General features: G+C 44.4%; 1 protein-coding gene across 1 annotated transcript in view; it reads right to left on the bottom strand.

Moving 5' to 3' along the window:
* LOC143958182 (cobalamin binding intrinsic factor-like) overlaps nt 1-12,084 on the bottom strand; it is a 49,594-nt gene extending 37,510 nt beyond the window's left edge. Inside the window, exons 1-2 of the mRNA XM_077467654.1 lie at nt 11,864-12,084; nt 11,572-11,760 (exon numbers count right to left, since the gene is read on the bottom strand). Of these exons, the coding sequence (XP_077323780.1) occupies nt 11,572-11,760; nt 11,864-11,936 (262 nt within the window). The 5' untranslated portion in view covers nt 11,937-12,084. The remainder of the gene's footprint in view (nt 1-11,571; nt 11,761-11,863) is intronic.
* Nucleotides 12,085-18,302: the final 6,218 nt, after the last annotated feature.

The following is an 18,302-nucleotide window of genomic DNA, read 5'->3' on the forward strand; positions in this document are numbered from 1 at the left end:
ACAGTGTCGGTGCCAAGATACATCTGACCACAGACACGTGGTCTAGCAAACACGGGCAGGGAAGGTATATCAGTTTTACTGCCCACTGGGTGAACCTTCTGACGGCCGTCAAGCATGTAACCCGTGGCACCCGTGTAGATTTGGTTTTACCGCCACGGATTGCATGCAGGCCTGACTCTTCTTCTCCTCCTCCTACTCCATCCTCCTCCCTCTCCTCCTCAGCTGCCTCCTCCTTTTCCGCTGCTAGCGTCTCTTCCACTGCACCGCCCAAGCTCCCCAGAACCTATTCCACATGCCAGGTGAGACGTTGCCATGCCGTGCTGCGTCTGTTGTGCCTGGAAGCAAAGAGCCACACTGGCCCGGCACTCCTTTCAGCTTTGCGTTCACAGGCAGATGAGTGGCTAACACCGCTCAATTTGACAGTTGGTAAAGTGGTGTGTGACAACGGTGCCAATCTGCTTAGCGCATTGAAACAGGGCAAAATCACGCACGTGCCGTGCATGGCACACGTCTTAAACTTGGTCGTGCAGCGATTCCTTGTCAAATACCCTGGGGTCCAGGACATCTTGCGGCAGGCAAGGAAAATCTCGGCCCATTTCAGAAGATCTTACACGGCCATGGCTCGCCTTGCTGACATTCAGCGGCGACACCATCTGCCGGTCAGACGTCTTATTTGCGATTGCCCGACGCGATGGAACTCAACCTTCTATATGCTTGATAGGCTGCTCCAGCAGAAACGTGCAGTTAACGTCTACCTGTATGAACTCTGCGAAAGAAACGGTTCTGGGGAGCTGGGTTTTTTTTCACCGCGCCAGTGGCTGCTCATGCGCGACACATGCAGACTTCTGCGGCCATTTGAGGAGATCACCAAACTGGTCAGTCGCAGCCATGGCGCCATCAGTGACATGGTACCTTATGCCTTCTTTCTGGAGCGTGCATTGCGTCGTGTCATTGATCAGGCTGTGGAGGAGCAGGAGCGGGAAGATGAGGAAGTCGCAATGCTGGATGAATTCCCAGGGGGGGCTACTCTATCTGAGACAAGTCAACAACAGGAGTCTGATGAGGAGTCAGAGGAGGATGGTGCCGGGGCGGATGAGCAGGAGCAAGAAGAGCATGCTTTAAACCTTTCTGGGATCCCTGTTGTGCGAGGATGGGGAGAGGAGAATGAAGAGGACGACATTATCCTGGATGATGAGCAGGAGCCAGGCCACCACACCGCTTCCACTTTAGTGCAAATGGGGGCCTTCATGCTCCAGTGTTTTAATAGGGACCCCCGTATAAAAAGCATGAGGGTCAAGGACCAGTACTGGGTGGCAACGTACTTAGACCCCCGGTACAAACACAAAATGGCGGAAATGTTACCGCCGTCGCAGAGGGCTGTCAGAATGCAGCACTTCCAGGCCTTGCTTCGAGAAATGCTGCATTCTGCTTTTGCGTGCGCTGGCAGAGGAGCAATTCCCACTCCCAGAGAAGGATTTGCGGGTACCAATCCAACAGCGCCTGCAAGAAGAGGCCGGTTTGAAGATGTGTTGGTGACTTCGGATATGAGGTCATTCTTTCAGCCGACCCATCGACAGGTGTCATCCGGATCCAGCATCAGGGAACGCCTAGACCGTCAGGTGTCCGACTACATTGGGTTAACGGCCGATGTGGACGCTCTGAGGAGTGATGAACCCCTAGACTACTGGGTGGGCAGGCTTGACCTCTGGCCAGAGCTTGCCCAATTTGCAATCGAACTGTTGGCTTGCCCCTCATCCAGTGTCCTGTCCGAAAGGACGTTCAGCGCAGCAGGGGGGATTGTGACCGATAAGCGTACTCGCCTAGCTCACCACAGTGTTAACTACCTCACATTTCTAAAAATGAATGAGGCATGGATCTCGGAGGAATTCAACACATGTGATCAGTAGACCATGTATATGTCTATAAACAATTTTTGGAATCAAGCACACAGACCTTCTTAATTCATTTGGCTCACTTCCCTGACCCAAAAAAGCACACCGTACTATATGCCCCTACCCTCCTCTTTGAAGAGGTTGAGCGGTGTCATATTTCTACTGGGGCTGCTTATTATGAGGGGTTCCCACCATCCCTGTGCTGTGCTGACTTCCTCCTGGGTGTTCTTATTATGAGGGGCTCCCACCATCCCTGTGCTGTGCTGACTTCCTCCTGGGGGTTCTTATTATGAGGGGATCACACCATCCCTGTGCTGTGCTGACTTCCTCCTGGGGCTGCTTACGGTGCTGCTGTCAGCGCTGTATGTCACGGAGCTGCTGTCAGCGCTGTATGTCACGGAGCTGCTGTCAGCGCTGTATGTCACGGAGCTGCTGTCAGCGCTGTATGTCACGGAGCTGCTGTCAGCGCTGTATGTCACGGAGCTGCTGTCAGCGCTGTATGTCACGGAGCTGCTGTCAGCGCTGTATGTCACGGAGCTGCTGTCAGCGCTGTATGTCACGGAGCTGCTGTCAGCGCTGTATGTCACGGAGCTGCTGTCAGCGCTGTATGTCACGGAGCTGCTGTCAGCGCTGTATGTCACGGTGCTGCTGTCAGCGCTGTATGTCACGGAGCTGCTGTCAGCGCTGTATGTCACGGAGCTGCTGTCAGTGCTGTATGTCACGGAGCTGCTGTCAGCGCTGTATGTCACGGAGCTGCTGTCAGCGCTGTATGTCACGGAGCTGCTGTCAGCGCTGTATGTCACGGTGCTGCTGTCAGCGCTGTATGTCACGGAGCTGCTGTCAGCGCTGTATGTCACGGAGCTGCTGTCAGCGCTGTATGTCACGGAGCTGCTGTCAGCGCTGTATGTCACGGAGCTGCTGTCAGCGCTGTATGTCACGGAGCTGCTGTCAGCGCTGTATGTCACGGTGCTGATGTCAGTGCTCTGTATTACGGTGCTGCTGTCAGTGCTCTGTATCTCCTGCACCCTCTTGTTTGCCTACCCTGGTCCCTGACCTTCCCTCTCCTCCATTGCCTTCATTAGCTCCATAGTCCTGAATTGTCAGAACAATTTCCCAAATAAAAAAAAAATGCTTGTAGTTATCGATCCCAAATTCACCTCATACATGTATTATGCTATTGTCCAGGTGGTGGGACTACGTGCTACCCCCTAATAATTACCCCGTGGCCGCAAATTCGACCTAAAGGTTTGCGAAATTCGCCTCCCATTGAAGTCAATGGAGCCCGCGGCGAACGGTCGTTTTCGCGAACGTTTGTGTCCGTTCGCGTTTCGCGTTCGCGAAACGTCCCGTCGGAAGTTCGTCCATCACTACTGGTGAAGAGGTGCTTCATAAACCCCGAAAATTCATTGTAACAAAAATGCAAATTGAAGCGCCACACCACTGCCAAGAGGTCCAGATACAACTTTACAACAATAAAAGTCAGGTCAATCCAAAAAGTATTTAACAGCGATCTAAGAATGCCCCTTCTTTAGGGCTAGAAAAGACATAAAGACATCTCCATATCAATCCAATATCAATACAATATCCCCAATACCCAATGGCCAATAATATTGGAAGTATAAAAATGTATGTGGGGATAACATTTAATAGATAATCACTATACAAGAACCTCAGACAAATGTGAGAATGTGGATAATAAAGCATACCATTTCAGTTAATCAATTGGATTAAAAAATAGTAATAAAACATTATTATTATTAATAATAAAATAATTCTGACTAAACTATGAACCTGAGGGTAAAAAAAAAAAAACGTACAATATATCCAAAAACTGATGTGTGTATAACTCCATGAGAACGCCATAATAGACACATAGTACATGAGAACACTGGAGACTCTCTCTTCTATCATGTATCCGTGAGGATAACAATTGAAATCAAATAGGCATATATAGTTGTAAAAATTATCATGGAGCAACAGCACCGTCAGACAAATGTAATGGGGATGTGGCAGTAGAGGCAGCTTTTTGGGTACATTTATTCTCATTAGGTCCATATTTTAATCAGAATGTATTATTTGAATTAATATTTTTATTCCCATTTCAGAAACAAATGCAGGCATTCCCACCATGAGATTATTTTAAGTTTTTAAGAATAATGCCACGTACACACGATCGGACTTTCCGGCAGACTTGGTCCAGTGGACAATCCGTTGGACTTTGCAGCGGAGGTCCGCCGGACTTTCCGAACGAGTGGACTTGCACACACACGAATGGACTTTCTGGCAGACTAGGTCCGACGGACTTCCCATCGGACTTTTGGCGGAGGACCGATGGACTTTCAAAATGAATGGACTTGACCACACATGGACTAAAGTCTGTTCATTTTGAACGTGACTCCAGGTTTCATAGTTTCATAGTTAGTATGGTTGAATAAAGACCCCAGTCCATCCAGTTCAACCTGAGTGTGTGTCTACAATTGTCCCTATCCCTGTACATTGCACACTCACATCGGTCCCTACCCTCAAGGAGCCACAATCCAACGTCCCCATTCATATAGTAGGGCAATTATTTTTGGTTTAATCATCAGTTTTATTTACAAACAAGGGGGGTTGCCATGGGGGCTAAGTTCGCTCCCAGTGTGGCCAATTTATTTATGGCCCACTGGGAGGAGGATGTTGTCTTTCGTAACCGCCCCCATGAATTAATCTGCTACAAAAGATTTATTGATGACTTGATCATGATATGGGATGGTGACCGGGCTGATCTGGATAAGTTTATTGGGACTATGAATACCAATGATAAGAACATCCAGTTGTCCTGGAATATCAGTCAGGAACGAATGGTGTTCCTGGACCTGGAGATTAGTAAAGACAAGGATGGTTTGTCATTAAAAAATTATTTCAAACCAACCAATCGCAATTCATACATTCCTCTGGGGAGTTGCCACCATATGTCTTGGTTATGCAACATCCCCAGAGGACAGTATGTAAGATTGAGGCGTAACTGTTCTAATGTGGATGATTTTGCGCTTCAGGCTCAAATTTTATCCTCTAAATTCCAGGAAAAAGGCTATGATAGATCTGGCCTTGATCATGAAGTAGCTCGAGTCCAACAGTTGGATAGATCTCTTCTATTAGGAGATAGAGTAAAAGAACCAATAGGTGGAGGTGTCAACTTCAGAATGGTCTTGGATTATAATGTACAGCACAAGAAATTCGAAAAATTGGTCGCTAAAAACTGGTTTATATTGAAACAGGACCGGGTATTAGGACCTCTCCTACCTGCACGTCTCTCTTTCATATATAAAAAGGCTCCTTCGTTACGTGATCAGATAGCCCCTAGTGTCATTGATCCTCCTGTGCAAACTGACAGCAGGCTTTTTTCCTTTCTGTCGGGCTTTTATGCGTGTGGTAGGTGTACAGCATGCAAACATTCCAGATGTAACATAAAAAAGAGAAAATCTTTCATTGCCACTAGTAACAATAGGGAGTATAAGATCGATCAACTTATCACTTGCTCCACGGTAGGGGTGGTATACATGCTACAATGTGGATGTGGCCTCCAATATATTGGTAGGACGTCCAGGCCCCTCCATGTGAGGTTAGGCGAGCATGTGAATAATATCAAGAAGGGTCTTAAGACACACAATGTGTCTCGTCATTTTAAACTGGTACACGCTCAAAATCCCAAAAGTTTGAGTTTCTGGGGGATAGAGAAGGTTACGAAACATTGGCGTGGAGGCAACTTCATACGCCAATTAAGTAGACGTGAGTCACATTGGATTCATGAAACAAGGGTTCTCGCCCCGAGTGGCTTGAACGTTGATTTTGATTTAAATTGCTTCATTTCGGATAGATAGTTTTGTTAATTCCATATATATATATATATATATATTTATTATTTACATTCTTTTTATTTTTTTTTATTTTTATATATTTTTTTATTTTTATTTTTATATTTATTTTTATTTTTTATTTTTTCATTTGATTATTAACTATGTATTATTATTATTATTATTTTTCTTTCTTCTTTTTTATATTTCTTTTTCATATTTTTTGTATAAACTGTTTTTCCCATGCACGGATCAGTGTTGCTTGTTGATGGCGTCGGCGGCCTTGTGGTTTTATTTTATTTTATGTCAGCAGGGTTGCATTGATGAGTTGAGAGACATATATGTGTCCCCACTTCAGTGCTAAATACTGCATGATTGTGTTTGTTAGTAATTCACCATATACTTTTTTAGTTAGTTTCGGTCTCCCTTATATTTATACGCTCCATTTGAGGGCAACTGGAGGTGTAGTGTATGTATATTGCTACTGAAAAGGCACAAATCATGCTCATTCCTCTGTTATATTGGTTTTATTATTTCCTCTCTTTCCTGTAATTGATTAGGCGTATATTTGGCTTCCGGAGTCACGCTTGATGCGTGTGTCTCTGGGTAACTGTCTTGCGCACTATCCTCTCTCTCATTGGCTTATTATCAGTGTACTAGCTTAAAAGCGGCTGTCCGACGTCACGCCGTCGCCGCTGATGAAGTCCTGCCTACTTTCGGGGACGCAACGCGTACGGACCACGTGACCTAAGCCGTGACGTCATCCGCAAGCTGTTACACTGATTCGCGCATGGACGTTGTGTTGCATTTGTTTTTATGCTCAGCACTCAGCACTGGAGATCAGTGCACCAGAATGTGAGTGTACCTTTCTTACTACTGTTTCTGTTTTAATAAATTTGTTTTTTATGTTTTTATATGGAATCATATTCATTTGCGGATACGGAAAAGGATTTATTCTTGGAGTACTCCCGTTATGTCTACTGAATGCTGTGATTTACCCATGATGGGAACATGCGTTTTTTGACCTGTCTGATATATCAGGGGTCCATTATTTGAGGTGAGAGTCCATCTTGCTCCTTAGTGAAGGGATCACATCATCACTTGTTATGTTGATTGAAGACACACTGCACAAGCGGATTCTTCCTGACAACTACACCTGTTTTCTTTTCACTTATGGACTTTTGTGTTTTTATGCACTATATTAATTGAGTGTTATTTATCTATTTATTTACATTATTTATTTTGCGCTGTACTGTTACTTTTTTACTTTGTAATGTGGGATTTGGTATTTTGACCTATAGTATTCTAGCTGCATTTTTTCACTATTTCACTTATTTATTGTGTTCAGCGCTGATTGATTTTTCGTAATATAGTAGGGCCAATTTTGGACAGAAGCCAATTAACCTACCTGCATGTCTTTGGATTGTGGGAGGAAACCAGAGTGCCCAGAGGAAACCCACGCAGGCACAGGGAGAACATGCAAACTCCAGGCAGGTAGTGTCCTGGTTGGGATTTGAACCAGCGACCTTCTTACTGCTAGGTGAGAGTGCTAACCACTACACCACTGTGCCGCCCAGGTACAACAGGACTAGAGAAGGAAGTCAATCTCGCCACTTTCATCGGCGAGATTGACACCTTGCGAGCCCCGTCGCCTGGTATAGATTTTAAGGGTAACCCCCTACGCTGAAAAACGGCGTGGGGGTCTCCACAAAATCCATCCCAAAGGCCTGGTTTACAGTAACCTGTAGCCAAGAACTAGCGCAACATTCTCGCGAGCAGGTGCGGGTAGTTGCCGTTGCGTACTAGTTGGTCCATCTGACCAGCATACAGATGAGTGGACTTCCCAACAGAACTGGGTCCAGCGGACTTTCGGCGGAAAGATTTAAAACATGTTTTATTTCTTGGTCCGCCGGACTTTGGGGTTGAAAAAGTCTGCTGGAGCCCACATGCGATCGAATTGTCCGACGGACTCTGGTCCGCCGGAAAGTCCGATCGTGTGTACGCGGCATTAAGATAAATTTTCTCCATAAAACAATCATAGCTGTTTATGCCACGGTTATTTCAGGCAAGTGTTCAAGAGAGCCCGGAGCAAAAGAGAGAAAAAATAAGCAAAGGGTGGGCATGATAGTGTTAACAGGGTGGATGTAGGAAGGCTGTATGGGGAAAAGGCAGATCAGGATTGGGGGAAAGGTGGTAGAGGGGAGGAGCAGAGTTGTTCTGCAGAGTGGGTGGTTCCTCCCCTGCTCAGTCTGCCAGGAGGAGAGAGCTTCCCACCCTCCCTCCCTTATTTTGGGGGGTTTGTTGTGTTATTAATGGTTATATTTTCAGAGCAGGGGATATCGTGGCAGTGGCATGGTGTTGGTCTGTGCGGATGAAGGATTTACCCCAGATATGGAAATTCGGGACCTATCGTGGTATGGTACCCGTGGGTGGTGGTACAGCTAACAGTAGTTTAGCGGATGTTGTTTATCAGGTGCACTGTGGGCAGTGTTTTTGCTTCTGATCCAGCATGTCCGCTGGAGGCCTATTATAGTTTTAGGTTCCGCAGTGCCGTTAACCACTTTCAGACCGGACCAATTTGCTGGTCAAAGACCAGACCACTTTTTGCGATTCGGCACTGCGTCGCTTTAACTGACAATTGCGCGGTCGTGCGACGTGGCTCCCAAACAAAATTAACGTCCTTTTTTTCCCACAAATAGAGCTTTCTTTTGGTGGTATTTGATCACCCCTGCGGTTTTTATTTTTTGCGCTATAAACAAAAATAGAGCGATAATTTTGAAAAAAACGCATAATTTTTTACTTTTTGTAATAATAAATATCCCCCAAAAATATATAAAAAAACATTTTTTTCCCTCAGTTTAGGCCGATACGTATTCTTCTACATATTTCTGGTAAAAAAAAATCGCAATAAGCGATTATTGATTGGTTTGCGCAAAAGTTATAGCGTTTACAAAATAGGGATAGTTTTATAGCATTTTTATTAATAATTTTTTATTATTTTTTTTTTTACTAGTAATGGCGGCGATCTGCGATTTTTATTGTGACTGCGACATTGTGGGGGACCCATCGGCCTTTTTTGACACATTTTTGGGACCATTGTCATTTATACAGTAATCACTGCTATATAAATGCAGTGATTCCTGTGTAAATGACACTGGCAGTGAAAGGGTTAACCAGTGGGTGGCAGTGTAGGGGTTAAGTGTTCCTAGGGGTGTGTTACTAACTGTGGGGGGGTTGGGCTTTCATTTAGTGTACACTGATCTCTGCTCCAATCACATGGAGCAGAGATCAGCGTCACTAGTTGCTAGGCAGAATGGAAAAATGTTGTTTATACAGCATTTCCTCCATTCGGCCGCTCCGTGAGACGATCGCGGGGATGCCCGCGGCGATCGAGTCCGCGGGTCCCGCGACCGGACTCATGTGGGTCCCGACCAGCGCGGGAGCGCACCGCCGGCGGCGCGCTCCCGATGGCACGGCGGCAACGAATATTGGACGTACATGTACGCCAATATGCCTGCCCGTGCCATTCTGTCGACGTACATCGTCGTGCGCTGGTCGGGAAGTGGTTAATGGGTATGATGGTATGATTGGTGGGTTGTCCTGCATCGACCAACGGGTGGAGTTTAATGGAGGAAGTGCCTTACTACGTTATTCCGTTATGTTAATTATTTGATATTTTATAAATAAAGATAATTGGCTGCTACGGCCATGTTTACTCCAGATTGGTGTGGCCTCAATTTCTGGGGTTATGTTAAGAGGGATGTAGCAGTTAAAAGTAGGTTATGGTATCAATAAGTAAGTAAGACACATCTGGTATACAATAGTCATGGTTAAGCACTAAATGCACCCTAAACTCTGGGTTTTACTTTGAGTAAACAATAGCAATAATCAAAGAAAATATATTGTAGATCAATAATTTTTCCTAAAAATAGCTGGGTCAGGGGGGCGCTTACCGAGAGTGCATCCTCTCTCAATCCAAGTAAAATTGGATCTTCATCTAATGTCTGTTGATAGTAACAATTCCTGTATGGCTGGAAAACCCTAAAGGTTAATGCAGAGAACATTTCTACATACCGTAATTGCAAGACTGTGTCTGATTCATACAAACACCTCTTACACAACCCAGGACAGATCTGCCATTGATTTTTTTTACAAAAGATTCTTACAATAAAGATTTCAATAAAATCGAAGGCGTGGAAAGGCGTACCCCTCACCTTCTAATTGCTGTCATGTGAGAAGGGGTACCACTCACGTTCTGTTCCAGCAACAAAAAGTAGGATTTGCCCTTGTCTTTTCTTCTATTAGGACAGTAAGTGAAGGGAGATTTACCCAAAAAGAGCAGAGATCGCAATTAAAAATTGACCATAATATCACATGTGGGCCAATGCCTAAGGCAGCAGGATGAACATTGACAGTGCCAAACCAACATTTACAAAGTTGGTATAACTTTTTGATCCCTTCTTCTAGCCCCCCTGTGGACAATTTTGGCTAAATTCAGCAGGAGAACTGGAGGGAAAGGGAAGAGAACAAACCATAACAATATTGCCTGAAAGAGGCATTGGTACTACAAAAAATATACACAGTTACATAGTTAGTTAGTCAGGTTGAAAAAAGACACAAGTCCATCTAGTTCAACCAAAAAAAATAATAATTATACAATCCCACATACACAATCCTTCACCCACAGTTGATCCAGAGGAAGGAGCAGAAACCCCAGCAAAGCATTATCCAATTTGCTACAGCAGGGGAAAATATTCCTTATATTATGTAAATTTAGGAAAGAATCCATTTTTTTTTTTAAAGCAATCTACTGAGCTGGCCAGAACCCCCCCTGGAGGGAGTCTATTACACATTTTCACAGCTCTTACTGTGAAGAAACCTTTCAGTATTTGGAGGCAAAACCTTTTTTTCTCTAGACGTAAAGAGTGCCCCTCTTGTCCTCTGTGATGACCTTAAAGTGAATAACACAACAAGTACACTATATGGGCCACTTATGTATTTGTACATGATGATCATATCCCCCTTAATCTCATCTTCTCAAGAGAGAATACATTCAGTTCCTCTAATTTTTCCTCATAGCATTTTCATGCCTCTTATCAGTTTGGTTGCCAGTCTCTGCACTTTCTCCAGTTCCCTGATATCCTTTTTGAGTACTGGTGTCCAAAACTGAACACAAGGAAGAAAAGCAAAAACTTCTCCTGCTCTCTGGTGTCAAGGTCCTCAATGTGTGGTGTAACCAGCTTCACATGGTAGTGTCTATCGTCTTGCAGCCCCCCTCAGAATAATGGGTATTCAGAAACTAAAAGAAGCAAAAAGAAAAAGGGGGGCACACTGACCTAGTGCATTACCACTGATAGAGCATTTTTTAATGCTCTATCAGTGGTAATGCACTAGGTCGGTGCGCCCCCTTTTTCTTTTTGCGTCCAAAACTGAACTGCATATTCCAGATGAGGTCTTACTAATGATTTGTACAGGGGCAAAATGATATGTCTCTCTGGAGTCCATACCTCTCTTAATACAAGAAAGGACTTTGCTCACTTTGGAAACCACAGCTTGGCATTGCATGCTATTATTGAGCTTATGATCTAGCAAAACCCCCAGATCCTTCTCCACTATGGATCCCTCCAGTTGTACTCCCCCTAGTATGTACGACGCATGCATAGTCTAACCCCCCAAGTGCATAACTTAAGTATACATTTATCAACATTAAACCACATTTGTCACTTAGCTTCCCAATTAGACAGAGCACTAAGGTCGGCTTGTAAATTAGAGACATCCTGTAAGGACGTTATTCCACTGCATAGCTTGATGGACAGCTAAAGGAAGGAGAGATGAAAGTTACTTACTTTTTGACACTCTATCCACGGCATCATTTTTCAACTGATCGATTAGGATGTCTTGGGCTGTAGGATCCTTGACCTGTCCCAGGTTAAGTGCCAGAAGAACACTGGGATCAGGGGGGACACACGGCCCCACGCTACGAGCCATGTTGATGGCCAGGCTGGTGACATAAGACTTTTTGGTGTCTGGAACATCTGCAAAAAAAAAAAAAAAGGAGATCCATTAGATTTTTTTTTTTTTATCAGAATGGAAGCCACATCATGTCACTTTTCATCTTCTGATACTTCTCATACTCACTACAGGTGTTAACAGCTTTGCAGAAACAGGTAACGCTGAGTAGCACAAGGAATACTCCAAGCTTGTTCTCCATGTTGACAATGTCTTACAAAAGCACAAGTTCTGTCTTATATACCGGTTATTGTCTTTGGCTTCAATCCAGGGATTAAAAAAAAGCAAACTACCTCCCAGTTTACATATTTCACCTTCCCTTAGCAAGATGTAGAGCTGTGATGGACAACAGAGCACTGAAGGATTACGCAGTGCAAGGCACGATTAGGCTCCGTCAGCTTTTAGAGAAGGGAGAATTGATTGCAAAATATCTATATAAAAAATTCTGAGAAGTTATTAACCTTTAAAGCAGAACTCCATGCAATCATTTTAACACTCAGTTTGAGTACATATCCTTTTCATAGAAAGATGTTAAGAAAAGGGTTAAATTGTATCGAAAGTCAAAAATTTGGTTTGTAGTTTTGGGTGACAACCTGTGTTCATGTGGAAATATATTCCATACAAAAAAAAAAATTCAAAATTATATATATATATATATATATATATATATAAAATAAATAAATAAATAAAGTTTGAAGTGAACTCCAAGCATGCTATGGTATAACTTAGAACCAGGAACCAGGAACCAGGAAGCCGCAAACCTTTGTGTATCACTATAAACGGAGGCAGTGGCATTTGTGAACCACAAAATGCATCTTTTTGGTGATATGGCATTCTGCGGGGTTTGTCAAACATGATGATCCATCCCTAGACACACCATATTCACATTACACACCACAATGGGCGCCTCTGCTATTTAAGACCACCAATGGGTTTTTCTGACCCCCCCCCCATCCAATAAGTGACCACCAATTTTCAATGGGGGTTAGGTCTCACTGACTAAGTCATGCAAGGACATTGACCTTTTTATCGTCCAACCACTGTGAGGTCATTTTTGCTGTGTGCTATGGGTCATTGTCATGTTGGACGGTAAACCTTCTTCCCATTGACAACTTTTTGGCTGAGAGCAGCAGATTTTCCTCAAGAATTTTGAAGGCATTTTGCCCGATCCATAGTTCCTTCTATCCTGACAAGTGCTCCAACCTCTGGTGCAGAGAAACGCCTCCATAACAGGATATTACCACCTCCATGCTTAACTGTAGGAATGGTGTTATTTGTATGGTGAGCTGTGTTGGATTTCTGCCAGACATATCGTTTGGTGTTGAGGCCAAATAGTTAAATTTTAGCCTCATCTGACCAGAACACCTTTTTCTACGTGGCCTCAAAATCTTCAAGGTGTGTTTTGGCAAAGCTCAGTCATGACTCATGTGGCCTTTCTTGAGGAGTGGCTTTTTTCTTGCAACCCTCCCATACAAGCCACAGTGCACTCCCCAGCATCTTAACAACCAATGACCCATCCCTGCTGTCAGCAGGAGATCCTCCAATGACAGGCCCCATAGGGGTATGAATTAGATCTCCAAGCTGTTTTTTTTTTTCTTTTTTAATTGCAGCTCTTTTGCTTACATTCTGCTGTCAGTGGAGAATCCTCCACTGACAACAGGGTTGACTCAAACCACTTGCCAACCAGCCACACACAATACATAAACTGCAGCAGGTTGGCATGTGCAGGCATGTACATGTATGTTTTTTTCCCTGCTTGGGCTAAGCATTTCCACCCGGCCGCTGTGTCACAGCGAATTGGGAACCGGTGATCATGTTATTAATAAAATAAAGGCAGTATTAAAGTAGTAATAAATGTAAAAAATAAAACTGACAGGGGTTATAACCCCCCCCCCCCCCCCATTACTCTATGCAACATAAAAAAAGTTTTGCCTTTAGTTCTAGTTTAACCACTTCCTGTCCACATACCCATATGTCACTGGACTAGAGTTGGGTGAACAGTTTGAGCTGAGCAAAAGTTCAGCGCGAAATTCGCCTGTTCAACCAACAATTTAATTTGCATTGCGCTTGGTGGGATATTCACCTGCCAAACGCCCCACAATGCACTGTGTGCTGCATGTTGATCAGACAAGGGCCTCTTCCCGACAACCCTGGGTGGGGTGGCTGTGGGGATCTGTGGGCAGGGGGCCCTCCTATATGAATGAATAAGGGTACATTGTACCGCTACTCAATCACCAAAAAAAGTGTCAAAAATAAAGATAGGAGGCAGTGTTTGACAATTACTTTATTAAATAATAAAAAAAATGTCCCCCAATGTAGATCCATTGTCAATCACGATGCCCGCCGCAACGCTGGACTCCAAAAAAAAACGCTCCACCTGCAATGAAATCTAACCACCGAATGCCCATTCTGCCGTTTGACAGTTCTTAAATGGGTAAGGGGTGGGGCCACCTGGTGGCACCGCACACTTGTGACCTCACTGACACAGCATTCGTCCTTCAGTGATGTCACAAGGGGGCAATGTCACCAGGTGGCCCTGCCCCTTATTTAAGAACTTTCCATCTGCAAAGCAGGCATTCAGTGGTTATCCTTCCTTGTGTGCAAAGATTTTCTTTTCTTTTTGGGTTCGGTGATGCTGCAGCAGGTTCTATACACAGTACAGATGCACCACTTTACAGGGAGACTAGGGGGACCCCCAGGCTTTATTTTTAAATGAATTTTTCATTTTTATTGTTTCACTATAAGCATAATGAAAATCACTGCGCCTGTAAAAACGATCTTTAAAAAAAACGAAAAAAATAAAACTATTGCATTGATACATGTACCCCAGGGCAGTAGCTGGTCCCCCATACCCCTTTTTATGGCCAATAACTTGCATATAAGCCTTCCTGTTCCAGAGTTCTAGTGCGAACCGAACTGGGGGGTGTGTTCAGCCCATCTCTACACTGGACTTTCGGTGGTTATTACCCCAGTATAGTTTTTTACAGTTGGCGGTCGTATATCTAATAGCAATCAGAGCGGATGTCCCCCCTCTCCTGCCACCTTTCCACGGCTCCCTCAGGCTCTGGAAGCGATGACATCACTTCTGATTTACTTGGAAACCATCAGCGCCATTTTTAAAAAATTTAAAGCATTCAAACACACAGATCCTGGAGTTTTGAATCTTTTTAAGTGCAGAGGAGGAATTCCTCCATAAAAAGGACATGTCATGTGCCTATTGCTGTCACAAGAATGTTTACAGCAATAAAAGTGATAATGCTGTCACAAGCATATTTACAGAAATAAAAGTAAAATTAAAGCAACCATGTAAAAATACAAATAAAATAAATGAATAATTAAAAAAAAAAAAAACCCAAAGTGCCCCTGTTCTCCTGTGCTTGCGTGTTCTGGTACTGCATGGTCACAAACAGCGATCGTCCCACATATGTCAGCTATCGCCACAAATGTCAGATCCTGGGCAGTAATTCTAGCACCAGACCTCCTCTGTAAATCTAAAGTGGTAATCTGTAAAGGCTCTTAAAGCATCCCCTATGGATAGTAAGTTTACATTGTTTGCCACTGTTGCATGGGCATGTGCAATTTTAAGGTATGGTATCTATTTACTCGTTGTAACTTCATCTTTTATATTTTATGAAAAAATTGGGTTATATATTGTGTTTTTTTGCATTACAACTCCAAAAATGTATTTTATCCCAAAATATTATGTTTGAAAAACCGTTGTGCAAATACCATACCACATAAAAAATTGCAAAATTCACCAATTTATTCTATAGGGCTTCTGCTTTAAATAATATATAATCTTTGGGGATTCTAATTAAGTTTCTAGCAAAAGATACTGATTGTTACATGTGAACAAAAAGTGTCATAAAAGGCCCGAATTGGAGGTAGTTAACAAGGAGGACTGGCTATGAGAACTCCAGGTTAAAGCCTCGTACACGCAATGAGATTGTTGTCCAACTAAGCATCTGATTTTTGTCTAAAGGGCATGTGCCAGGATCTTGTCTTGCATACTAACGGTACACAATTGTCGTGCAACAAACACAAACATAGTGACTTACTATGAGGAATTTCATCTCTTGAGAGCCACTCTTTGGGCCCCTTCTGCTAATTTCATGTTTGGTGAGTATCAAATCTGAGCATGCGTGTTTGTGATGGGCTCATATACTGACCATCCGAAAATCGGACAACAAACCATTGTCCGCCAAAAATTTCCTAGCCTACCATCCAACATTTGTTGGCCGAAAGTTGGACAACAATTGTAAAAAAGGAGCGTACTATAGGTCAGATTTCAGGACAACATTTTGTCAATAGACAATCCCCTGCCAACATTATGTGTACAAGGCTTAAGTCTGAAGCGGGGTGGATCCGGGGGGGGGGAAACTGGGCAATTTCCCCCTCTGAGAATACGGGTTAGTGAGCAGACGGGTGGCTCCATGGGTGAGAGGGTGGGCTGGACAGCTCGGTCGGTGAGCGGGCGGGTGAGAGAGCAGGTGAGCAGCTGGGCGGCTCAGTGTGTGAGTGGGCTGCTTGCCAATCAGGGAGCCGGCGAGCAGGGGAGCAGAGAGATGACATCTCTCACCGCTCACCCTGCATCCCTGCAGTTCCACCCTCACTGTGCAAGCAGCCACGGGCAAATAGATTACATCATCTCTCTGCTACCTGACTGGTAATCTGCTGCCTGACTCTGGGACACAGCAAGAGACCACCTTAGCAGGAAAGTGACACAGCAAATGACAATTGTAGCAGGCAAGTGACAATTCACAACGTGAGTCAGGTGATAATCCGCAATGTGTGGCAGGTGACGTGGCAGGTGACGTGGCAGGTGACGTGGCAAGTGACTATCCGCAACATGTGGCAGGTGATGTGGCAAGTGACAATACGCATCTGGGGGCAGGCGATGTGGCAAGTGACAATCTGGAACACATGGCAGGTGAGAATCTGCAACATGTGGCAGGTGACATGGCAAGTGACAATCCGCATCTGGTGACAGGAGACGTGGCATGTGACAATTCACAACGTGTGGCAGGTGACGTGGCAAGTGACAATCTGCAACATGTGGCAGGTGATGTGGCAAGTGACAATCTGCAACATGTGGCAGGTGACGTGGCAAGTGACAATCCGAATCTGGGGACAGGCATCATGGCAAGTGACAATCCGTGATGTGTGGCAGGGGACAATCCACAACATGTGGCAGGTGACATGGCAAGTGACAATCTGCAACGTGTGGCAGGTGACAATCTGCATCTGGCGACAGGCAACGTGGCAAGTGACAATTCGCAATGAGTGACAGGTGATGTGGCAAGTGACAATTTGCATTTGATGACAGGCGACATGGCAAGTGACAATCTGCAACGTGTGGCAGGCAACGTGACAAGTGACAATCCACATCTGGTGGCAGACAAGTGACAATCGGCATCTGGTGGCAGACCACGTGGCAAGTGACATGCTCAGGGTCTCCCACTGATTCTGCATTATGCTGCATTGAACTATTTCATTTTATATAACAATGTGATAATAGAGATAATGCGCTTCAATCATCCTGACGCCATAACAACCATGGTGTCGGGATGATTGAGGTGCCAACACCAGCCATTTCCCTGATAAATTGCCCCCCAAAAAAAGTATTTTCTGGCAGTGCCCCTCCTGAGACTAGACTCTGGATCCTCCCCTGGTCTGAAGAGGGATGGCAGGCAATAAGTAATCTATGAGACTTGTGTGCTGTTAATCCAGCTGTTTTGCTAAGTACATGATAAAGAGCATACAGAAATAACTTGGATATCTATTGAGAAAAACACAGAGCATGGACAAAGTGAAACTACACAAGCCAGATGAAATGAATTAACCACTTCATGTTCAAAGAAACCCCCCAATAAAAAAAAAAAAAAAAGAAAAACAAAAAAAGAGATTTACATTAACTGCTTTATCAGTCTCTCCCCCAAAGTCCATACCAGACCCTTATCCGAGCACGCAGGCCGCATGCCCTCAACATGGGGAGGTGGGTGCTTTGGGGAAGGGGGGCGCCCTGCGGTCCCCCCCACCTCAAAGCACCTGTCCCCATGTTGATATGGACAAGGGCTTCTTCCCGACAACCCTGGCCGTTGGTTGTCAGGGTCTGCGGGCCTGGGTCTGCAGCAATAAAGGCCTCCTCAGACCGTAGTTTGTTCAAACATTAATACTATAAATAACATATTCAATTTTTTTTTTTTACTCCAGGAGTGTATAATGAGTTTGGATATTGCAGGGAAATACTTAAATAATGCATTACAATTTAACTAAACCCATTCAATTTTAGATAACTAAAATGATTTGGGACGTATAAACTTGCAGTGAGAGATAGTGTTGATTCTAAAGTTAATCTGCTTTTATTTTGCCCTCCCTCGTCCTCTCCTTACACCTCATCAACATACAGGGGTGGGCAGGAGGAGTGCAGGAGTGTGGGGGGTGCCCCTCACCGCATGCCAACTCCAAATCAGTAGCTTGTAATCAGCAAGCCACACCTTAATATCTGTTCTGTCAGCAACTGCTGTCATGCTGTGCTCCAAAATGCCCTCTCTTCCCCCCCATCTAC

This window comes from Lithobates pipiens, unplaced genomic scaffold (assembly GCF_037356315.1).
Source record: "Lithobates pipiens isolate NorthernLeopardFrog02 unplaced genomic scaffold, aLitPip1_a1.2 Scaffold_59, whole genome shotgun sequence".
In the NCBI taxonomy this organism is placed as follows: domain Eukaryota; kingdom Metazoa; phylum Chordata; class Amphibia; order Anura; family Ranidae; genus Lithobates; species Lithobates pipiens.